The 24,241-nt window shown below is 51.3% G+C and overlaps 1 protein-coding gene across 1 annotated transcript in view; it reads left to right on the plus strand.

Moving 5' to 3' along the window:
• The window catches only part of CEP164 (centrosomal protein 164), a 94,161-nt gene that overhangs the window by 60,268 nt on the left and 9,652 nt on the right, over positions 1-24,241 (plus strand). Inside the window, 7 exon segments of the mRNA XM_054005462.1 lie at positions 739-806; positions 1,271-1,478; positions 2,682-2,789; positions 3,972-4,086; positions 5,416-5,781; positions 19,169-19,251; positions 21,241-21,351. Coding sequence (XP_053861437.1) covers positions 739-806; positions 1,271-1,478; positions 2,682-2,789; positions 3,972-4,086; positions 5,416-5,781; positions 19,169-19,251; positions 21,241-21,351 — 1,059 coding nt within the window.

Consider the following 24,241-nt stretch of genomic DNA (forward strand, 5'->3'; position numbering starts at 1 on the left):
TATACCTCGGGGAATGTAATCCTAGAGCGTCTCCCGAAGGCCACTTGGCGCACTAGATCCTTGGCATTTCCAAGGCGATTACTGCTGGTCCTAGGCTCCCCCGAGGTCTTGGGTGCTATAGGCGTCTGCTATAAGGTGCTCACCTTGAGCACCCAGTAACGATAGCTGCTTCTGTGAGTCTCCTAGCTCCCTGAGCCTTTCCAGTAGGGCAGTGAGATACCTGGGACTGGATTTGTTGTTTCTCACGTTGATGTGGACAAGGGCTTTACTGTATCAATGGTGTCACTCCAAAGCAGTAACGTGCTGCATAGAAACACCCCTTTCCAGAGCCTTACGGTTCCCCACTCCCTCTCCCAGCCCCCAAGGAGCAGGTCTGAACCCCTCACTTACTCCTCTGTGCTGACGTTATTTGCAGGGGTTTTGTCCTTCAAAAGAAAAAAGGAATGTGTTGCTCTGGTTTTGTTCCCTTCATTGCACATTGGTTGGGGAGGTTTGGAGTGCTCTTGTACGAAACTTGTCTGGGGAACCTGGGAAAGAAAGCAGCTCTTGGGCAGGGAAGGAGATCTTTGTTTTTTAAAGTGTTCCCATAGAGAAACACTCCTCTGCACTGGGCAGTTTCCATGCCTAGGGCAGTTTCCATGCCGCTGTCATTCACGCTCTATACTCGCGTTCTCCTGGGCTTATGAGGTTCTTCCTTCATTCGCATATTAATTGATTTTGAAATGTTTAAACCTCTAGCACTCCTCCAGAGAGCCTGCTTCCTTAACCTCGCACAGCAATGAGGATAGTGACCTCCAACTTGACAAGTAAGCATCAACACACCGGCCACTTTGAAAAATGCTGTCCGCGCGGTTGTGTGTAAATGTATTCGTCAGAGGTGCAGTGTGGAATGCACAGCCCAAGAGAACGAGGCTGAGTGCAGTGCTGCCCTCTGCCACAGAGCGTCACAACTGGATGGGTTATAGCACCTGGAATAGCGTAGCCGTTAGTAGTTGAGTCCGTGAATTGCGGATCGTGGCTGGTATGCAAGGCTGTTGCAGCTACAGAAAGGGGCTGGCATGCTTCCTGACGGCATCTCCGAGGCCTACGTTGTACAGGAGAAGCAACCCTATTTGCACTGAGGGGTTTTATCATACTTGCCCGGTTTATGCAAGTGAGGTAGAAAACCAGCTCCAAAACCATTGGGAAATTCCTGACGTCAGAGAGCAGCGCTGACCTATTTCCAGGGTAATGGCGTTTAAAAGCTCTCTCCCGCGATTCCTTCCCGCAGTGTCAGACGCTACATTTCGGCAGAAGGCGTCTCCATAAAGAATGCCAAGGAGTTCCTGGTGCGTCAGACTCGCTCCATGAGGAAAAGGCATACTGCACTGAAAGCTGCAAAGCAGCAGTGGCACCACAACCTGCAGCGGGCCCAGGACGCAGTGCAGGACCCTGACAGCTCTCAGCTCCTGGAGGACGTGCGGCGGAACTTGGAGGAGGTGAGGTGGCGCCCTGTGTTCTGAGACCCAGGTGGCGTTGTGGTTCCGGCCTCGGAGTGGGAGTCCAGGGACAAAGCGTGTTCTTGACTCTGCTACAGACTTCCTGTGTGCCTTTGGCCAAGCCACTAAGCCTAAGGTTTTGAGAGTGGCCCCTGAGTTTGGGAGCCCAACTTCAGACAGGCAGGACCTGACTTTTCTCAGGGAGGTCGAGCACCCACAACTGCACTTGACGCTGGAGGTGCTCGTCCTCCTGGAAATCAGTCCCTGTGTGTCTCCAGATGGGCACCAGAGTTACTGTTAAACTATGCACATCATCTTCCTCATCTGTGAGACAGGGATTAAAATTCTCCCCTCCCTCCCAGGGTGGCCGTAGAGATTAATTCCTTAACGTTTGGAAAGCCCTTTGAGCCTCTGCTAGAATATGCAATGTGGTACTTTTAGCACCTGAGAAACTAGCTTGATAAAAACCTAACTCCATTTATTCCGAAACGGATGAAATACCTGAATTTGGACATTCTGTAAAATGACACTTCCTCTGGAGTGTTGCCACATCACAGAATCTTCTGCAAATTGCAAAGGAAGGGATGAGCAACTCATGGTAATTCTATTGCCCGCAGTTCTGTAGCTGTGGTTTTTGCAATTATTTGACACTTCTTTGCGGATGGATGCTAAAGCATTTGCTAAATGAGCTCATATGCAGACTGTACACAGGGATCACGCCACGGCCTCTGGTGTGATGGTCGCAGGCTGCTTCGCAGAGCTCAGCATCCCTCCACAACGTTTGGAACAGGAAGTCGAGAAGAATCCTCTATCCAGTGGGACAGGAAGTTAGGGAATGTAGGATGTAATGACGCAGACTGTAATTTGGTCGGGATACCAGGGTGGTTAGCACCTCAACCGTTATCCACACACTGCCATGGGATTTCCAGTGAGAACAAGTGGCTGGCTGAAAATGCAGCACCAAAGCCGTTCCCTTTGTGGAAAGGGCAGGTGGGAGCTGTAACTTCCTTTTGTCGAGAAGCTTAAGAGTTTCCCGCACCCTTCCCTCCTGTGCTGCTAGGGGTTTGGGCTGTGTTGTGACTCCAGAATCACCATCTTCTGTGTTGGGTTAAAATGATTAAACAATCCAAATCAGAAAAAACAATTATTTTCCATCACTCTGATTTAATTTTCCTCCCTGACTGGGCGGTTGCTCCACGGCAGGAATCCGAGCAGCTGGACAAGATGAAGTCGGCCATGCGGAAAGGACAGGTGCTGCTGAAGAAGAAGGAAGAGAAGCTGAGCCAACTGGAGTCTTCGCTGCTGGAAGAGGTAACTGCCAGCATCTCAATCACTTGGCATTAACCAGCCACAGTGTCCAGAGAAAGCCAGATTCACTCCCTGATGCGGGGACTTCATAGGGATTTCAGTTCCAGTGAGGGCCGGTTAGATGTCGGCTGAGGGTTGATGGCTGGAGCTGGATTGCTTTGGGAGCTGGCTGGCATCTGTTTGCCTGTGTGTGAGCACAGTGGGGAGAGGAGGCTGGTCACAGGTCTGCAAGGAACTACAAACCAAACTGGAATGAATCCACATGAGTCACGAGCTGTGTAGCCAAGAGGGGCTGGGGGATGGAGAGCTTCTCTGGCGTGAGCAGCTTGCCAGGCAGGCTTCTGAGTGGAAAAAGCACGGTTGTTAGAGCAGAATGAGCGATTCTTCCTTCAGAATTAGCCCATGAGGCTAGAAGTGAGTCAGTGCTGTCTCTGATGCACTAAAAAATAGAAAAATCCAATTTCCGTGCTGGTTAAACGGAGGTTATATTAACTGTCTACATGGGTGAGATTAGATACTGTACAATCCCTCGGCTTGCAGGGTACCTGCTCACCATTTAATTGTGTGACCACAGGGTTTCTATGGTAAGTAAGCAGGAAAAATCCTTGGTTATTGGGGTCTTCAGAAGCTGAGGACACATTGGCTAGTGAGTGCTGTTAGCCAGTAGGCCGTCCTAGATGCTAAGGGAGGTGTCTGAGAGCCAGCGCTCCTGGAAATGTTCCCAGCTCGGTCAGTGACTTGGGTGAGTTCCATAGGCCCAGGATCAGCGGGCGATCGAAGAGCATAGCATCTTTGAAAGTCAAGCTCTTAATGGAGAGACACCTCCCTGCCTATTCACCTCGTGCTGGGCCTTATGATTTCTGACTCCAGGGAGTCACTGCAGAAATTGTAATGTGCGGTCCCCAACCTAGCCTGCCCCCTCCGTAGACTGAGCCGTATTCCTTTGCAACACTCCCAGCCTTCGCTGACCCAAGAGCAGGGAACCACATTTGTACTGCTATCTTCACCTGGTTCATAACACTCCAATGCGAGAGCACCAAGTGCGGCCTGTGTAGAGCAGTTATGGGGTATCTAGCGTGGAGTTGCAGGAGCTTTAGACCTGATTTGGTTTCCCAAGGGACAGAAGTGTGTAGAAGATCATTATTTTATTTTCCCCCACTGTAAATATTTCCTTCTCTTGACCAGCTTTCTGATGAAGATACACTGAAGGGTGCTGCGTGTAAAAAGGTGGTAACCTTTGACCTTAGTGATTCCGAAGACACACACAGCCTGAGCAGCACAGATGTACCTCAGCACAAATGTAAGGGTTCAGTGTGTCTTGCCATGGCTGCATTTCAGAGCTTTGTGCATTGTACCCAGTGTTTGACATTCTGCATCACCACACCCCTCCCGCTGTGTGTTCCTGGTCTCTGCCTTGTCTTGTTTTCGCTTGTGCCTGTTAAACTCTAAACTCTATGCCAGCGCTCGAGGCACAATATTTCGTACCAAGAATTATTCCCTGCCTGTAGCACTCTGTGTATGTGGCTCGGCAAGCGAAGGCTCCCCTTTGAATGTGGCTTAAAATACGTGTTTTTCACTATGGTGCCAGAAACCTTGAGCCCTCCCCAGCGATGCTAGAGCCAGGCCCTATTGCCCTACTTCTTGGTGTCCGTCAGTCCAGTTCGGTGGACTGGGCTTCTTTCCTCTCCCTGTCTCCTTGGCAACAGAGGCTGTTGCAATTCCTTGTGCCTTGCTCCTGTTGGGATTGTTCTTTACTGTCCCGTGATTAGAGCAGTGTGTGTGAATAGCAGTGCGCTCAGTAAATGGGTAACCATGCAGAAGGATTGTGCTTTTTCCAGAGATGCTGACCAGGCTGATGGCTACAACTTCACCTTCATTTAAAAGGTCCTCTAACCTTCCCATGGCACCAGGTTTCTTTGTGATGTGCATGAGCCTGTGGAGTGCAATCCGTCCACTCTGCCTCCCTGCTCAGTTTGTGTAGAGTTCAATTATATCAGGCTCCTGGTGTTCCAGTATTTGAGTTCTTGTACATGTTAATGTTGCGAGCAGGCTTTGTGCTGGTCTGCAAAGAGCTAGCCGTTTGCAAGGGAAATCCGCGCTCTACAGATGGGTGGCTGTTGCGGAGCTCAGCGGAAGCTCACTCGCTGCACCGGCCCCGCTCATGAACTTGTAATGGGCAGGAAGGACAGAAGCGCACTTATACTGCAAATCAGGGCTTGTGCTGCAAGCAGTATTTCAGCTCTGCCATCCCAGTGCCTGGTGTCCCTTTGTATCCTCCTTTCCCCATCAGAGTTTAATCCTTGGAATCTCCGGGATCCTGTCCCTTTTCATCTCATTTCCCCAACTTCCTCTCCTCCACACCACACCTGACCAGAGCCTTCTAGCCAAAGTTCCCTGCTCATCGACATGGAACTGAACTGCCCCGTGGTCTCTGCGGCCAGACTGCCTCACTCGCTTAGCTGAATGTACGAAGTTCAGCCTCTGTGAAGCATGGAGACGGAGTGCATGGGAGGATAAGTTGCTCTTGGTGGGGAGATGTTGGAGAATGGTGCTGCCTGTGGGGAATAGACTCAAGGTCTCCTTTAAATCGTATCCCTCTGGTGATCTGGGTATTTCTTTCTTTGACTAGTTGACTTGAAACCAGACGTCCAGTTCCCCCAGCTCGACAAGATCCAGCACTTGACCAACACTCTGCAGCACATCACCGCTGAGCTGAACGGGGTCCTTGGCACCTTGGGCTCTTTGAACCATCAGCAGCCTCCGCTCTTCACTGCTGTGCGGGTGCCGATGGCCGCTCTGCCCAGCGATGGGGTTCCTCTGTCCACATACACCTCTTTGGCAAGAGCCCAGGCTGCTGGCCCCATTGTGCCTCCTGCTGCGATGCCTTTGGTTAACCAGTGGGCATGGAGCACCGGTTTGAACTCCGGCCTCTCTTCCTCGGCCAGTCAGTCAGTGGACAACATACTGGCAGAGAAATGGCGCAAGTATTTCCCAGGTAAGGGTCTGCTGCAGTTCCGCCTCCTTCCCGGTTTGCTTATCATGTCTACGGCCAGTGATTTTGTGCTGTCACTCCTATGCCAGGGTGCAGCAAAGTACCTCTTGCCTGCTGTCCTGTGGGACTGCTCAGTAAGGGCACACGCCCTGTTTGACCAAGCTGAGTGAGCTGTCTCCGCTCACTCCCTGGCTCTGGACGATCTCCTCGGCTCACCCTTCATCCTCCCCCGGTAGATGAACTGAGTCCCATGAAACATCCTACGTGGGCATGCTATGAATGAGCTCATTTAAAAATAACACAAGGCCCCATCTGTATTGCATGGACGTTAACGATGCAGTGGTCCATCCCGTAATGTCAGCAGGAATCTTGGCATCTCCGCTTCCCGCAGGTATTTAAGATAGAAACAAGGTCCCCCCTGCCCAGTCTGTAGGAGAAATGGCTCAAGTCATTACGATGGGTTTTGTGTGTGTGCGCATGGCACCTCGTGGGACAGGTAAGTCAAAGATGTGAGTGTCATTTCAGTTCTGAGTACCGTGAAGTCCCTGGTCTCTTATCTCTACCGGGAGCGAGTTTTATAACCTTGGTCCAGCTGCCGTGACAGTCTGTCCTGCATCCCGAGCCTGCCCCTGGGGCTCACCGTTCCTTTGCTCTGTAGGACTGTAGCTTGCAGGGAGGCGGTGGTTGTAGAGGGAGAGCTGTGCCTCAGGTAGCCAGAGCCAATCCCGCGGAGAACTTGGAAGGTCCGCTGGGGACCAGGGCAACGTGTTCACAGTGGTCTGTGACTTGAGCAGACGGGCTGCTATGCCTTGTACCAGTTGTCAGGGCCTGCGGCTTCACTCCTAGATACAAGTTGCAAAGGCCAAGCCTGGTGCTCGTGAGCACATGGGTCAGCATGGCCGGGGCTGCCTCTGACCAGACAGAGTGCAATCTGCGGCCAGTCGCAGGTGGAAGGGGCCTATTTAGAGCAGCCAGTAACAGCGAAGGGTCCAGGGCTGCTGACTGACCTAGCGATTTGCAGGCAAATGCTGATGGCAGTAAGATGTTACAGACAAGTCAAGTTCTTTAAAGCTCTCACTCGTCTACCAGCATCACCTGAGTCTTGTCTGGGTTCAGCTGTAGCCAGGTGCTGAGTTCAGCTCGCTGTTGATAGAACTGTTGATGTTCTACATGAAGGAGACACAGAGTCTCCTTGGGGGGAGGGATAGCTCAGTGGTTTGAGCATTGGCCTGCTAAACCCAGGGTTGTGAGTTCAATCCTTGAGGGGGCCATTTAGGGATCTGGGGCAAAATCAGTACTTGGTCCTGCTAGTGAAGGCAGGGGGCTGGACTCAATGACCTTTCAAGGTCCCTTCCAGTTCTAGGAGATGAAATATCTCCATTAATTTAAATTTAAAGAGTTGTGTGCTGTCTGCACTCTGCTGGTGCTTTGGCCTGGGGGATCTTGCCAGCTCTCTGAGGCTCTCTGTTGAATAGTATGGGGGCGGGTGTGGATCCTGTGGGACTCTGCTGGTGGCAGTTTTGGAGGTGCAGGAGTAGTTGCCCACGATCACTCCCTGTTGTACAGCATGCTGGTTTCTGTCTCCCCCTTCCAGATGTAGCTGGATCTGATTGCTCAGAGAAGAGAGTCCAGTATAGTTTGTGGAGCACTTTGGGACAGACAGCCCAGTGTGGGCTATTCTGGGATGAAGATAATTTCTCTCTGCAGTTTACATGGCCCAGGGGCACTGAGTATAAAAATACCCGCAGGGAATCTCTGCTGAAGGGAAGTGAAGCTAGAATTCAATTCCCTGTAGCAGGCTGGGCTAATACAATGGGCATAATACAAGGTCTGCAGCCTGATTCGGGGAGGGCCAGAACCAAACCTGGGACCAAGCAAGTGTGATAGACCCAGACTGGCCTCATGGAGGGTTGAAAGGCAAGGGTGTAATAGAGAGCTGTACTCTTGTTTCTTCCCCCACTCACGGCTCTGCATCAGCTCTGAAGGGGAAGGACTCCTCCTGCAGTGCCTGCAATGTGATGCAAGCTCTTTAAAGAGAACCAGTGGAGCTTCTGTGCAAGTCTGAGCTCAGGGCTAGTGACTGACGACTAGTCTGTGCTAGCGGCAGCCGTTCACCTCAGCAGGTGAGCGTGAAAATCACAGATGAAATGAATGTGACTTTGTGTCCCTAATGGACAATGGGCTTTGGTGGCAGACAGTCCGAGGAGCTGGTGTGTGTAGCTCCCTGGACTTGGGCACGTGGCAGATTTGAAAAGAAGAGGAGATAACAGCAGCTCATTCCGGGAAGTGAAGTGCAAAGCTGATCTCATTATACCATTTCCAGAGCACTTCAGCGTCTGACATTTGCACAAGAATAGCAGTCATTAAAGGAGTGAGCAAAAGAAGAGGAGGAACTTTCTATTAGATTGCCCTGCCTGGCTGGAAACACACTGACGGGGGTGGAGGGGGTTGAGGCAGACGATACACGTGGCTCCCAATTTACAATTTCCTTAGGAGAGCCAATTTTCCTTTTCTATTTGTATCCCGTTTGAGCCTTTTAACCAAAGACAAAATCCCCAGCCCCTAGTCCTGCTAATCCTTAGCCAGCCAAACCAGGGCTGCCCCAAGATTAATGTCAGGTTTGTTTTCACTCTGAAAATTCTTGCTAGTCGTTTTATTTTATACGCCCTCTTCGGATGTGGTCTGCTTTGATGTGGGCCAGCCGCTGACAGCAGTGTCTATGAAGTGCTGTGTGCACGCGCTAAGGGAACAATATTCCCCTGGCCTAGACAGTTGGGTACAGATTCAACAGAGCACTTAAGTGCGTGCCTAAGTCTCATTGGCTTCATTAGGCCTTAAATAGATGATTAAAGTTAAACATGGGTAAGTGCCGTAAGGGGCCTTAAGACAAACATTTTTATGGGGCCTATTGACTTATGTTTTTTGTGCCCTGTTGCCTCATTTTGCGGGTGGGAATTGCCTCCCTAGCCTGGCCCTGAGTTTGCAGGTTGTGACACTGGCAAGGCCCTCTGCTCATGTGTCATTTAAATGGTGTTGGAGAACATGGAAGATTCCAGGTGGGTGAGACCTCTTCTCTGGCTTTTGGGGGCAAGGAAACCCTCGGGCTCTTTTGGGAGACTGGTGCTTATTTTTATTAGAGCTGAAACTCTAAACACAGCACAGACAGGGCATCCCTGGCACAATCTCTGCGGATGGAGGGGTTGCATCTCGGGTTCTGTGGTGTCGTCTGTGGCGTATACCCATCATCCATTCTGACTTGTATCCTCTCTGGAGTGGCTCCTGTGTTCCATGCCAATCTCCTTCTTGTCAATGAGGATGCTGTTCCCTAGAAGAGTCTGTAGTGAGTTCTGCCCTTGAGCTTTGAGGTCTACTGGCGAGGCATCTGACTCTGAGAGCAGAATTTAGTCCTTCTGCTTTTAATTTGTTCTCTTCATGCTATAGGTAAACTCCCATTACCCACAATTCAGAACTGTCCTCTGAAACTGTACTTGTGTTTTTCTGAAATTCTGATTATTCTCCCCCAAAAATTCTGATTTCCCAGCCCTGAGCCATTGAAATAACCCAGGTTTACCACAACTGTCTCATGCATTTGTTATCTCTTGACTGTGGATACTACCCTGATAGTGTTAAAATTAATGGTTCCTTTGGAAAATTAGGCCATTATGCCAGATGCCTGAGCGTGGATTGAGGTGTCTAACTTTGGGCAACGTGTTGGAACATTTTGGCCTTGGACTGTGTTAACAATGAAATGCCAGTCCTTACAACACGAAAGTAACGCACTTTCAGAACATGGCGACAACCAGGAGCATAGAGTATTACAATTCAGGCATCAAGGCTTATCAAGAATCATGCAGTTCCTATTCAGTCTTTCCCCTTAGGGTAGGTCTACACTACCCGCCGGATCGCCGATCGATTTATCGTGTCTAGTGTAGACGTGATAAATCGATTGCCGATCGCTCTGCCATCGACTCCTGTACTCCACTGCGGCGAGGGGTGGAGCGGCGGCAGTCGACCCCGCGCCGGGAGGACGCGAGGTAAGTCGACCTAAGATACGTCGACTTCAGCTACGCTATTCTTGTAGCTGAAGTTGTGTATTTTAGGTCGATTTCCCCCCTGCTCCTCCAGTGTAGACCAGGCCTTAGTGGAAATAAGGGATGTCCCATTCTTGAGGGGGGGATCCCAATAGAAGTTAGAGATGAGGAGGATGTAAGGTTAGAATCAATAACAGGAATTGGAGGGGGAATCTGCACGTTTCTTGTTCCCTGCCTCCCATTGGAAACCGAGTGGGACGCACCAGAAGATCCTGCTGTAAGCTTTCCCACAAGCACAGTCCCAAAGCGCCTCAGCATGTGACTGCACCGTGCAGGGATAATGTGCATGTACTGCAAACAATGGCCAGGAAGATGGAAGCCTTTCCTGTAGTGTATGTTTCTGGATCTGTATTGAATGTTTCTCTCTCTTCCAGGTGGGTTCCCGTCCCTCAGTGGAAGTCCTGCCCCTTTGGACAGCAATCTAGGTTATTTACCTGCTGGGTAAGACTCCTGGTCTTTTGAGTGTGGCTGTTTTTTTTTTTTTTTTTCCTTTGGTGTGGTTTGTAGGTCAGATATGATTTTGTTCTGACCTACTTGTTACATCAAATAGGTTAGATTCGGAGTTAAGTTATTAGCCGGGTCCCCTTTTAAATACTCAGTTGCAGCTTTTACAGTCGTGTTCCCAGTAAGGCTCAGCCAATAGCACTCTTGTTTCAAGACCGGAATATTATAGGTTCCAGTCCCACATCAGGTGTGATTTCACACCTAGGATCAATGCTGCAGTGCAGGCCTGGTTAGGAGGGGTTGCTGCGCTCAGGGCGACAGTGTCTTTTTAGCTGAGTTGTTGAGATCCTGGTGACCAGGTGGAAATAAAAGATCCTTTGATACCTTTTAAAAAGAGCAGGGGATGAACCTGTTTTCCCAGGCAACACGTCCCTCTATTAATCAGAGGCTCTTGTCTGCAGCGCTGCAGCTGAGTTCTTGCTGGGTGTGCAGTGCTCACTGTGATGCCGTGGTGATAGGCGTGACCACAAAGCACTCCCTGTTCAAGGAGCAGCTCCTCTGGTGACTCCCTGGCCTCTTGTAATGATCCCCCCCACGTAGGCAGAATCTCCCGCGCCCAGGAACTGTTTCCAGAATGCCTTTCTGCGACTAGTCCAATAGGGTTGCAGCTGTTTGGCTCTGCTGGATTTTAAGTCCCCATTTTGCAAGTGGACGCCTGTGTGAGCGCTGCGTTTCGTTTTCACTCATTGCTCTGGAAAGTGTGGTGAGATTCTAGTCCATTGCAAAAGTCTTGCTATTTTGCAGTTCCAGACTGGCAAAGGACCACCCCAGTAGCACAGCTCTCTGCTGCCTGGGTTACACCAGGCTCAGAGTTGGTGTTTCACCTGTGCTGAACAGTTGCTCTTCCAAACCTTGAAGGCAGTCCAGTCCTTTTAAGAATCTTTTCCCATGCCCATAGAACTCGTGCTTGGCGAAGCAGCACCTGGAGTGAGGGGAACACCTCTGGGGAGATAGAAGCTTAATTTCCTAAGCTTCCTCTTCCCACTTTTCTCCAACTCCCTTGTATCTTAATCCAGTTAAAGAAGGTGGAAGTTCAGCCTAGTCTGTCTGTCTGTCTGTCTCTGCTGGGTTTTTGCTACCCAGCAGCACTGCATTTTTCTCAAGGGGCAGGGACTAGTGTGGAGCTGCCTACCCCCTTTCTTCCTGAAGAAGAGTGTACTGGTGCTGCCTGTCAGCAGTGGATAATGGGGTAAATGGAGACTCCTATGGAGTTAGCTGGGGATGCAGGGGTCCTTGCCAACAACGAAGGCTTTGTGATGCTAGAGAGACCAGGAGAATGGCAGCAGCTAAGTAACGTGGCTGCTGAAACTTCTTCCCAGTCTGGTAGGGGAGTGGAGGGCAGGACACTGGGCCAAGAAGAGGTTGCTTTCTGTTGCATCAACCTGTGCCTATTTCCACAGCCACCCATCAGTTTCTAATCCGTTGGCTCATTTCTTGCCATACTTTCTTTCTCTCTCTGTCGTGACAGTGAGCAAATCCGCCTGTTCCAGCGTTCCCAGCTTCGAGGCCCTGAGACAGACAGGACTAGTGTCCAGGGAATGATTGATGCCAACAAGAAATGGCTAGAAAATTTCAAGAAAGATTCAAAAGTGTATCCTTTGCTTTGGTGTTGTCTTTATTTGCACTCCTGGTGGTGCTGTCGGTAGACGCAGAAAGCAGGCGGTGAGTGACTATGGAGCAGCAAAGCATTGAGCAGCGGCTGTGGAACCTCAGAGCCTCCTGGTTTTGGTCCCTGCAAAGGACAGTGTATCTAGTGGTTAGAGCAGAAAGTGGACTCAGGCTCTGGACTCCTGGATTCTGTTCCCAGCTGTGTCTTGGCTCACTGTGACCTTAGACAAATCCCTTCTCTTTGTGCCTCGCTATTCTGCAGTGATGGCCCCAACCGCTGCCACTTCTAGTTGAGATACTGCACTGCTCTGGGTGGTCATGGAAACAATGGCAGAGGAGGAGCTGGGAAATGAAGGATTTAGTTTCTTGGAGTCAGTCTGATCCCTGTATGCAATGTAGTTGTAGCCGTGTGGGTCCCAGGATAGTCGAGACACAAGGTGGTGAGGTAAGATCTTTTATTGGAGCAACTTCTGTTGGGGAGAGAAATGTGTTACCTACTTACGCTAAACAATCTGTTCCACCTCGTATTTAGCTGGGGGACACTGAATAAGTTTCCGTGTAGCTCAAAAGTTTCTCTCTCAATCTCTCCCCAACAGAAGTTGGTCCAATAAAAGATATTCCCTCCCCCACCTGGTCCCCATCAGACATCTAACAGCACTGATGTTTGTGCTGTGGGCCGTTTCTGATGAGAAGCAATGGTTACTAATGCTGTGCAATTGAGTCAAAGGGAAAAGAGCCACTAGAAAGAGATCTCCCCATGCTGTTAAATGGGGTAACAGGTCCTTCGTGCTCTCGACAGCATTATGCTGCAGCTGTAACTCTCTCTGCCGCGCACGTTGATATGGGCAACAAATCTCTGGGTCCCTGTGATTGAGCGATCTGTCTTGAGTCCCATAATCCTGCTTTAAGTCTATTTGACCTGTGTGCGGAGGTCTGAATACAACATGTGAGCATGAGGCTTGATTCCTGCTCCTGGTGACTTGTCCTTCTCCCATGTCTATGTTCATGCAGGCTGAATTCACATGTAAGCGATGCTTTTCCTTCACTCAACTTCCAGTCCTCTCTTTCCAAGCACACAGAAGCCCTCTGCCAGCAGCCCTGGCTTGGTGCAGCTCGGACTGGATGAAAACAACCAAATTAAAGTGTATCACTACTAAAAGGTGACGGATTCCTAGCAGAGAGGGGCGGAGCCTTCCCAGCCCTATGCCCCAGGAGACAGCCTGGCAAAAGAGCAACATAGCCGCGCTCTGTTCCCTCTTACAATACAGTGCGTTGCAGTGGTACCCAGCAGTCTCTCGTCTGTCTGTCCTTTTGCTCTGCCCTTGAAATAAAGTTTCTTTCCAGGAGGCGGGAGGAAGTGGACTTCCCAAGTGAATTCTTCTAATCCTGTAATGTGTTCAAATATACTTTATAGACTGCTTAATCCAGTGGTGAAATATCAGGGCTTCAATAAATCAACAGTTCCCTCATTAGTATTCCAGCAATCACCTGATGGAAATGTGACTCACCGAGGACTTGGAATAACTTGTTGCGGGGGAGGAGGTGAATTCCAACAGAAACCTGTTGCTAGAGGACAAGAATGCACTGTGGATTCGCAACAAAGAGGGGTTGCAGGTGACCTCAGACCAGGCCTCGGTGGCACAAACTTGAGCTTGGGAGACTGAAAAGCACATGTCTGTCATTTTTTACATGGAAGAGCACAATCGAAAGCAATATAGTCAGAGCTGCTTGCCAGCACATCCTGACTGAGCAGTTGGTTTTCTTTTCCTGTTATAGTCGGGATTCTTTTTAATATCCAACGTTGAGTTTGTTTCTAGTTGAAAATGTTTTGTATTCAGGGGACAGTGGAGGGTACGCCTCTGGGAAGGGCTTTAACAAACCCACTTTCTCTTTGACAGAGCAGAAGCCATAGGGCCAGCAGGGCCCGGTGGGGATGGCTTACAGGGCTGATGCGATGGAGGAGACCTCCCCACTCCCCCAGAACTGTGCGGCTGTGGTGGGAGTCTGTCTGGATTCTCTCCAGTCTGGATTTGCTGAGAGCCAGGCTGGAGGACATGGTGGGCAGAGGCTGTCATGAGAGAGTCTATGGCTGGCCTCCAGTGATGCACCCATTGTTACTGGTGTCAATGAAACTATGTGAATAGGTGTGGCCTTGAATAACCACCAATAATAGATAGAGCCCCCGCCAAGCCAAGTGCTCGCACTCCCTGGGGGAGCCCAGCTCCAGACTTGGGCTGGCTTGGGGCCATTTCCGATAAGGGCTGAGCTTGACGATATGTGAGGCAGACTAGGCGCTGGCTCGCTATTGGGTCTGTATCTGCTCTGCAGGACTTGTCGGGGAGAGCTGGTTTGGTCAAGAAATGGCTCTGACTGGGCTGGAGTGGAGGCTGACATGTTGGATAAAGTCGTTTCTGCTTTGCACGGTCGCTTTTCTGACTGCAGCCGCCCGGGAAGCTGCACACCTAGCTTTAAGTTCCTCCGTTTGCTGGGCCCCTCCAGTTGGTTTCAGTAGTGTGGTGAGAGGCTGCTTTTCTGGGGTGGGAAAGGCCCGTCTGTGTCCGAGCACTCACTCATGCTGTAGTGCCTGACCCCGAGGAGGCAGCCCTCCGAGACAGTGCAGCTGTAAAAGCGCGGAGCAGATGAGCAATGGGATTGTACGGCTGGGAGGGTGCCAAGTATTGGTCAGCTCCCCAGTTGGGGGCCAATCCCAAAGCCACTGAAGTCCATTGTGAGACGCTTTCCTCAGTGTTGGACCAGTCCCTGTGAGTGGCTGCAGCTTGAGTCGTTGCCTTGTGGAAATTAAAAACCCATTTGGCATTTGCCTGAAGACAGCCTTTAAAAAATATCATCCTATCCTGGCCTCAGTTCTGGGTCAGGGCAGCGAGGAGGAAATGCAGCGGTGGGGGTAGAGGCTGCATTTCCAGCGGCTGCGTGGTGCTGTCATTAGCCATCAGTCCTCCAAGCTGGCTTGGGATACTTATGCTTTTTCAACAACATTTTTCTTTCTGGCCATTATTGTTTGACTAAAAATCTGCATTAAAGGGACGAGAAATCATCCTTCAAACAGTTCCTACCAGAGATACTAAAACAGAAAGGACTGGAAGTTGTCGCTTTCCACCCTTTCACACTGTTTGCGTTTCTATGCTCGGATAATGAGGATAGGCTAAAACCGAAAGTGACATTGTCTGGTTCGTTTTGCTTTCTGGGTCTCATGCGCTAGCACCTGGTTGCAATAGTTTGGGTTGCAAATGCTTCAGGGATGTGTTTACACGCAAACAGAACATTGTTTACTCCAATTTTTAAGCAAGAGAAAATGTCTGTTTTTACATTTTATAACTTTTTAAATAATACCAAACTTTTTCAAGGTGAGCTACCTGACTTTGTTCTCCTTACACAAGGGCTTGGACTGGTTCTGCAGACAGATCCAGGGGGTGGATTTGTGTTCACAGGGTCTGGCATAGCATCTCTTACGCCTTTCCTTGCTGATAAGCTGAGGGCCGGTGGCTCCCAGAGGCACTGCTGATACAACACGGCATGCTGGTGTCCTTGCCTAAGGACAGAAACCCTAGGGCACTTAGCAGTGCTGACTGACTGAGAGGCCTTGGATCATTATGTAGGTTTCCTGCCCGCTGTACCAGATTACACAAATCCTTGCCTGCGGGGATTTTGCTTTTAGTCTCTCTCAGCTATTGAGAAAACCACATGGCAACTCTCAGCTATTTTTGTTAACAGCCCCACTTGTCCTGGCTTTCTCCAGCACTGAACCCCTCTGCAGTCATTCGGACATTATACCCAAAGCACACGCAGCAGAAGACATGGAATCATATCTGTACATTCTAGAGAGCATATATTCTTCGTGTGGGTAAAAGACTATTTTAGTAACCACATTACTGTGTTTTTGTCGCAGGTCTCTTTTTCCCCTTGCCCCTTGTGACGCTTTAAGCTGTATCCTGTTTTGTATGCAAATTAAATTGACACAGATCTATTTTTACAATGGTGGTGTTCGCAGCTTTGTTGTTTGTTCTTTTTCCAGCTGAGATTTTTTTCCCTCCCTCGAACCCAGCCCTGGTACCCACCTTGCTCTTCACTTTCAGACACTCCCTTCACTCCTCTCCAAGTTGTATTGCTGTTATCCTGTCAAGGTAGCCTCTGCCAAGTTCAAAGACCGCTGCACAAACAAGCCTATTTGTTATCTGGTCAGGGTGCTAAATGGGGTACTAGGGAGCTAGAAAACCGAGCTACGAGAGAGAGTGTCCATGCAGCTTTCAGCCAGCAGGAAACTCATCATGGGCAGCCCGTCTCTCCCACCCCTTTCCATGCACCTCTGCAGTGGCTCTCTCCTCCCAAGCTTGTGCCAAGGTGGTCGGGCAGGTGTTGTGCTGGAAGAGACCAGGGCAATACCGGCTGGAGGGCTGAGGGAGAGGTGTCTCTGGCTGGAATAGATCAGGGCTGGCGTGGAGTTAATTACAACCACGCTTTTTAAAGGTGTGGTGGGGTCTCTACAGTGCTGTGCCTGTGCTGTGTGGTACTTGGTGGGGACCACCTCTCCCTGTGTTACTTGGCGGCTCCCCAGGCAGCTGGCTGGCACCTGGGGATGTGCTAAAGTTGGGTAACTCTGCGGATTGGCCATCACTATCAACTTTTACATTTATTTTATACACTGGATTCCCAAGTGCTATTTCAGCACCCTGCTCTCACCGAAGTCTGCTGATTGGATCGCCCAGAGAGCCATTTCACTGTGAATCAGGCAGGATCGGTGCCCCCTTTTTGCTCATGGTTTCTCTCTTACCCTCTCATTTCCTACCACTGTCTTTTCTTCCCCTTCCAGCCCTTCTGCCAGCCAGATGACTATCCTCTGAGCTCTTCCTAGCTGGTTCTGTGCTGCCCCTGCATGGCTTTCCGTGTAGGAGACTTAGCTTGCCGACCACCCCCTCAAAGCCCCAGGGCTTATCGAGAGACCGCCTGTATCAGAATCGCTTGTTCCGGGTCTGAGGGCTGCATGGTGCTGTCGTCCCGAGTGGTCATGGATGTGTGTCATGGACTACTGTGATACGGCTGGCTGTGCGATAGCTCCCGAATGGCCGGTCTGTGGCTCCCTGGCTCTCGTTCATCCACCTGCATTCAGCCGCCACTGGCACCAGGAGCCTTCTCTTCTGCCTCCAACTGCCCCAAGGCTGCTCCCAAGGGTCTGGTAAAGTGCCTCCCGGCAGCACCAGGGGAAAGGGCAAACTCATGACAAAAGCCCACGTCCCAGGATGGTGACGTATAAAACCGGCCGTGTCCTGTGAGGCATAGAACAGGTGAAGCCTGATTGTCTGCCTAGAAACCAGTGTCCTTGCAAAGCCCCTGGTGACTCTCACAGCGGTTGGTTTAATGTGGGGTGTTTGTGCTCTTCTCCGAGGGCCTGCTTCTCTCCGTGCTCCCACCACTGCCAGTCGGGAAGCCGTGGTCCTGTGTGGAGCTGGCAGAAGAGAACCGTGCCCACTGGTGCTCCCAACGAGGTGAGAAGACTATTTGCCTGTGCTGTTGAAACTCCTCTGTTTCTTCCTGGGCTGCTCTCCCATGGACATTGACTGCCAGGGAGAAATCCAGAGGGGAGTGTTGGCTCCTCATCTTCCATTGCCCCGATTAGGGCCACATGGAGCTCTGCCAACTACTGAAAAGCAGCTCTTCTTGGGCAGTAAAGCTTGTTAAAGTGCTGGATTTTGCACAAGAGGAGAGTGATTCATAGTGGATGAGATGCTGCAATAGAAGGGCCAAGGAAAGTAAGCTGGGGGGAAAAGGAGTCTACTCCAAGGGTTTGATGGTCTCTCTTCTTCCATCTAGTTCCAGCTTTGCCATCCTCTCTCCTGTGCTCAGCCCACTCCGTCAAGTGCCCTGCGATCCTTTTGTGATGAAAGGCCTGCTGGGCTGGGAGGTTGAACAGCGGGTTTGAGCAGTTGAGACACCTGAAAAAGTGTTTGAGCGTAAGCTTTCGTGGGCCGAGTGGGCTTTAGCCCACGAAAGCTTATGCTCAAATACATTTGTTAGTCTCTAAGGTGCCACAAGTACTCCTGTTCTTTTTACTGATACAGACTAACACGGCTGCTACTCTGAAGCCTGTTAAAAAGTGTGTGTGTGTGTGAGAGAGAAAGAGAGAGAGAGAGGGGGGGGGGGGAGTCACGGCAGCTAGAGCAGAAGTCCAATGGAGCGTTACCCTAGGCTGTCCTTTCCTGGGGCCTCTTTCCTCAAGGTAAGTCAAATAATTGTGCCTGCCTCTCCCTGGACAGCTTTGGTCTCCCAAGGGGCTGTGTCTAGCATCCATCACTCTAGTATCGGTGCTTTGGAAGTATGTTTTCCTGGCTGGGTTTTCTCTGACTTCATGTTAAGAAGGAGGGTGATGCTGAGTTCCACATGGGGAAGTAAATGGTTCCTTTATTTCCGTGACCGCTTGTGGCCTGCTGGTTGTAGGGGCCCCTTGTCTGGGTTGCTTTCAGCTCTGGTGGTTACTGCTGGCTCAGTAAGAGGCTCCATGCCCTGCTTTGGCAGAGGACTCCCTCACCCCAGCCATTGCTAATTACATTTGGAAAATCCAATTAAAAGCCTAATTAAATGCCAGTGTCTTGCACTGTACCTTGGGGTTTGCCCCCCTCCAGCTCAGGAGGGGTCTCGGGGAACTGGGCAGAGAGCACCCTGCCGGCTATCCAGGTGCATCTTGGTCTGATACACATCAATTTGTCATGGCAATAATCGAAGCAGTCAGGTCCCTCCTCCCCCCAGCCCTGTCAGCAGCTTTGGCCATGCAGGGAGCATTGCAAAGCCCTGAAAAATCCCCGTCCCTAATTGAAAAGCAGATGTTGACTGGGTGCTAGAGGCATTGCTGTGCTATTGTAATCCCACAAGCCACAGACCAGCGCCTGCCTTTGCCACATCCCTGTTTCTTTAAATCCTCGCTCGGTGGGCCCGTTCATTTCTCGAAAGGCGTGGGTGAAGAGGATGCACTGGTGCCGTATATGCTGGACAAGCCCCGGCAATTAGAAGAGCAAAAGGACAGCAAACGATTACTGTGGCGGGAGGAGAACAAGCGCTAAGCTCATTAAAGGGTTGGGAGTTGTCTGCCCTGTTGCAGCCGGAGAAGGGGCCATTTCAGTTGCTGGTGACATTGAGACAATCGGGTCTCTCACGGACGATTTTTCTGTTACCTGTAGGTGGAGGGAGCCCATTGTAGAGTCCGACCATGCTGGCCACACTGATGACTGCGCTGTTCTTCATGGTGAGAGCGTTCGGACAGGTGAGTCCAGGCTGGGCTTTTGGGCTTGCTTGGTGTACTGACGGGTTTTATTTCTAGGGAGCTTGTTACTCAGTTAATTCAGAGTGTGTGAGGTGTTGCTATGTTGTGGACACTAGGAACTCTGGTTCTTGTTGGCTCGGCACTCCCCCAGCCTCTGGCCTCTCTTCTCCTTCGTGCGTTGGCGACCAAGCCCGGCAGAGCCTCCTGCGGCCACGGCTGACCCGGAAAGGAGGGGTTCATGGCCAGGGGTTCCAAAGCAGATGGCGCTGTCTGTGCTGCACAGAGCTGGCGCTGTCTGGGGCACGCCGCAAGCTCGGGGATGCCTGCTATTCCTTGGGCTCCATTAATCTCACACAATGGGTGTTTCCCCCCTTTTTCAAATTCCAGTGGTGTGGCTGGAGAGAACATGGCGTAGGTGAAGGTCGTAGAAAGCAGCTGCAGGATCCTCTCCAGCACAGTGGCTTTAGTAACCAAAGCGAGTCTTCCACGGTGTTTGCTTTGGGTGTATTTGGGTGTTTATCATCCTTCGTGACGGCTCTGCCAAGCAGTGCGGTCCTTTTTCACGTGGGCACACGCTGGAGCCAGCGTTAGCCCTGGGCTCCGCCCTGGAGATGGCGGCTGCTGCTTCTGCAAATCTGACTAATGGGGACAGAGCTCATGGGGCTGGGGGATTCCCAGACTGCCGATTCCCACCCTTCCCTTGTCTGGGGCTAAGGCTCTGCCTCATGTGGGGTCCCCCAGCTCAAATCGGAGTGATCTACTTTGCAGCCAAGCCTCTTAGCTGCTCTCTGTAGAGGGGAACCGGGGAGGCTGAAAATACACTAATTTCTCTTCTCTCAAACTGTGTCAATTTCCAAGCCCGTTATGTAATTATTCGACCTACTGACTGTTTAAGGAAACACCCCTTACTGGGGGAGGAGGAAATCTGTCTGCATTGACCCTACGTCCCTCTTCTTAGACCCTGCTCTGGTGCCAGCCAGTCATGGATCTCAAAGCACTTTACGAACGTTAATGAATTCAGCCTTGTGATGCCCGAGGAGGCAGTGTTGTGGGGCAAAGGGAAGGGCTTTCCCAAGGCCATGCACTGAGCTGCTGGCAGACCTGCTCCCTCTCCATGCAGTGGGAGCTGTCCAGGAGTGACCCCGGGGGAGATACAGGGGGCAGGAGCGTTTCCTGTGAGCAGAACACGCCTGGCAATAAGCTCCAGCCACTTGTGCCATCCCCACCGCTGGTCCTTGCGGAACGTCCCGATGCCACATGGCAAACCTCAGCGGTAACTGCGCCTGCCTGTGGCACTGGGCCCAGCTTCTCCTCGTAATCTGCTGCCTGTGACCTCGGAACCATCTCCCTGGCAGCCGATTGTGATGTCACCAGTGGAAGATTATGTGTCCAAAAGGGGCTTTGGGCATAAGCAGCAGGCACAAGGATTTGCAAACGTTCCGGCCTCTCAAATAGGTTTGGGGGTCTTAACCTAATCCCAAAGGGGCCACAAGACTGCCCCCGGCCCTGGGCTGGCAGCTGAGTGACACCTGGCACCCGGATTGGTGCGTTACCTCAGGTTACGAATTGTACTGTAAATGTCACTATCCTCCTACTTCCCTAGGTCCGCTTGGCGAGTCGCGGAGCCTGCATCACTGCAGTATCTAACCACCCGGAGAAAGGACGGCCCAGTGGTTAAAGTGCTAGCCTGGGGCTTGGGGTCAGTTCCCTGCCTGCCCCAGACCTCTTGTGTGAGCATGGAAAAGTCCCTTAATCTCACTGGGCCTCAGTTCCCATGTGTACAGAGGGGTACTGGCCCTGCTCTGCCCCCAGGCATGTGGCGAGGATGTCACAGGACCTAAGGGAGAGGAAGGAGTTGTGCGCACAGGAGAGCACAGTGCAAACATGCGCCTGGCTCTTGCTAGTCTCCCTGGAAGTGGGCAGCGGGTCCGTGTACAGACGAGTCTCGGTATCTCTCTCTAACCAGCATTGCCTTTCTCCACAACCCAGCTCGGAACCAGCCTGTTCCATGAGGAGCCGCTGCCCTATCTTGTGTACCAGCCCCTGCCTTGGCAGGTCCAGTACGTGACCCAGAGCCGCCGAGCCAGCCGGGACTGTGGGGTACGTGTCGCTCTCCTTGTTTCCTTTTGTAGAGTGGGTGCTTTAGACGGGGAGGGGCCGACTGCCCACAGCGTGATGCTGTATGGCCACAAGCCAAGCAGCCCAGCACCCAGGGGTGGGCTCGTGCAGTGTCTCGTGAGAGGGGTTTGGCAGGGTGGCCCAGTGGTAGGGCACTGAAGTAGGTGTTGAAAGACTCCTGCCATTGACCTGCTGGGTGCCTTTGGGCCAGTCGCTCCCCGTCCTGCGCCTCCGTTTCCCCTCTCACCCTGTCTCTGTCTTGTCTATGTCACTTGTCAGCTCCAGGGGGCAGGGTCTGTCTCTCATGATGTCCCTGCAGAGCCCACTGGGATGGGCTCCTGATCTGGAGTGCTGTGTCCAGTTCTGGAGCCTGCCGTCTGATAAACACAAGAGGGTTTGGGAAGAGCCACAGGAAGGATTAGAAAACCTGCCTGATAGCGATAGACTCAAGGAGCTCAATCGAATTAGCTTCACAAAGAGAGGTGAAAGGGTGATTAGAGGGCAGTCTGTCCGTACCTCCATGGGGAACATATATTTGATAATGGGCCCTTCCGTCTAGCAGAGGAAGGTGGGACACGATCCAAAGGCTGGAAGTTGAAGCCAGGCAGATTCAGACTGGAAATACAGGGTGCATTTTTAACAGTCAGAGTAATTAACCATTGGACAATTGCCCAAGGGCAGTGGTGTATTCTCCATCTCTGACCATTGTAAAATCACGACTGGATGTTTTACTAAAAGATCTGTGCTAAACAGGAGGTCAGCCTAGATGGTCACAATGGGCCCTTCTGGGCTTTGGAGCCTGTGGGTTGATGAATCTTGGAGGGCCATCCATGCATTGCCACAGCACACAACGATATGAAGTCCAGGCATGCAGGCTAGCTGGGCCCAGGGTTGCAAATCCAGCAGTTGCTCTGTGTCTCCTTGTGGGTGCTGCAGACCCAGAACAATGACTAATGCTGTCCTGTTTGGTAAGTGAGGAAACGCCCGGCACTTCTAACCAGCTCAGACATTTCCTGGAGCACAGCTGGGGAGTCGCTTCCATGCCCTGTCGCCAGTCGTCTGAGTGTTTGTGGGTAGTGAGCCACGGGACAGGGCGAGTCATGGACATTCAGCACCCAAAGAACAGAATTGCATCTTGTCGGCTTGACGGTGCTGGCCAATCCCCCTTGCGGCATCCCTGCTAGCGCGGGCGTAGGAAGGGAAATGTGGGTCTCGGGAGGCAAACGCCGGGCTCTGAATTGTTAGTGAACATGCCCCTTAACACGCAGCTGTGACTCTGGAGAACCGGCCCCGGTCGCTCCCCCGATCTCCCGGCTCTACTCACACAAGCAGGTGCCTGTTCCTCTGGGCCCGGCAGAGCCAGCACTGCTGCAGGGTAGTAGCTGGAATTCGTTAAACCTTGCTCCATTTCTCGCCAAACGGTTCAGAGTTCCAGCTGCAGAACCTGCACTGCTGGGGATAACATAATGATTCGTATAATTTATTATTGAATTGTGGTGGTGCCTAGGGACCCCAGCCAGACCACGGTTCCATTGTGCGAGGCGCTATATGAGCATAGAACCAGAGACACACTCTTCCCTGAAGAGTTTATGGTCTAAATAGACCTGGCAGACAAGGCAGTGGAAAATAAAGAAAATAAAGGCCAAGGGAACCAAATGAGGGTTTGCAAACCCCATCTTAATACTACAATTTATTTTTTGGGTAGTGTTTTGTTGAGAAGGGTTTAGCTAGACAAAGGCAAGGAAGGCAGAGGGGACACACAAGGGAGGGTATTTGAGGACAGAGGAGAAGGCGGCAAACCTGTGTGGGACCGAAAGAATCCAACTGGTGGTCTGGTCCCAGGGGAATTTGCGGAGGTGAAATCAGCTGTGAACTTTCAGACTGAACAATGTGGGTCTGGACTCGGAGAGAATAAAAGTGGAATTCCGCAAAAGAGCCATTTGAGGGAAGTGTGATAGGAAATAATTCAGGGGAAGACGTGACCATAAATCTCTGCCTCTGCCTGGAGAAGGGAAAAAATGCAAGAGCAGAATAACACAACAGTGAATCAAGCTAGCACATCCTCATCGGCGAACGTGTCCAGGGTGCTAAGCACCGTTGTGCTGGCCAGAATGACCATGGCTGATGGTGTCGCACAGGGCGTTGTGTAGTGAAGTTTCCAGATCTGGCTCAATCCAGCAGTTCCACAATGTCTGGGCTGATGTCGACGGAGAGCTTGAGAGCGCCATGTGCTGGCGTGTTTTTCCGTCCTGGTGATGTGGCTGAAGAGCTTCCAATGCCACTTTTGAGTAAACTGAGCAACTGAAGAAAGGCCAGATCTTTGTGACTTTTTGCACAAAGTCAAACAACTTTATCCTCAGGATTTGGTGGTGCAGCACCTACGCAATGCCTCTAGCTGCTCCAAGTCTGTCTGTCAGAGGGTCCAGGTTTCTGGCCTGTATAGCAATACAGGCAGTACACAGGTTTGATAGATCTGAAATTCATCTCAGCACAGACATTTTTGCACCCATAAGCAAGACATGGACTTCATGCAGGAGGCAGTGAGACCTATTAGTCAAAGGACCTCTGGTTTGCTGTGATCGTTTGAACTCTATTTGCAGCCTAGATGGACGAACTTGTCAATGCTCTCCATGGTACTTGACCGCACCTGCACAGGGTGTTCTGGTGGCCCAGCTCCAAGGGTCTGGATCTTGAACATCTGTTCAACCCCATAGTGCAGGTGGCATCTTGAAGACCTTGGAGGGCAAGGCTGAAATTCTGTGACCTCACTGCAAGCACAGCAGCGTCGTTGGCATAGTCTGGGCCGGTAAACACAACCTTGAATCCAACGTGTGGAGCAGCAAATCCTCTTACTACATCCTAGAATGATCTT

Source organism: Malaclemys terrapin, chromosome 15, assembly GCF_027887155.1.
Source record: "Malaclemys terrapin pileata isolate rMalTer1 chromosome 15, rMalTer1.hap1, whole genome shotgun sequence".
In the NCBI taxonomy this organism is placed as follows: Eukaryota; Metazoa; Chordata; order Testudines; family Emydidae; genus Malaclemys; species Malaclemys terrapin.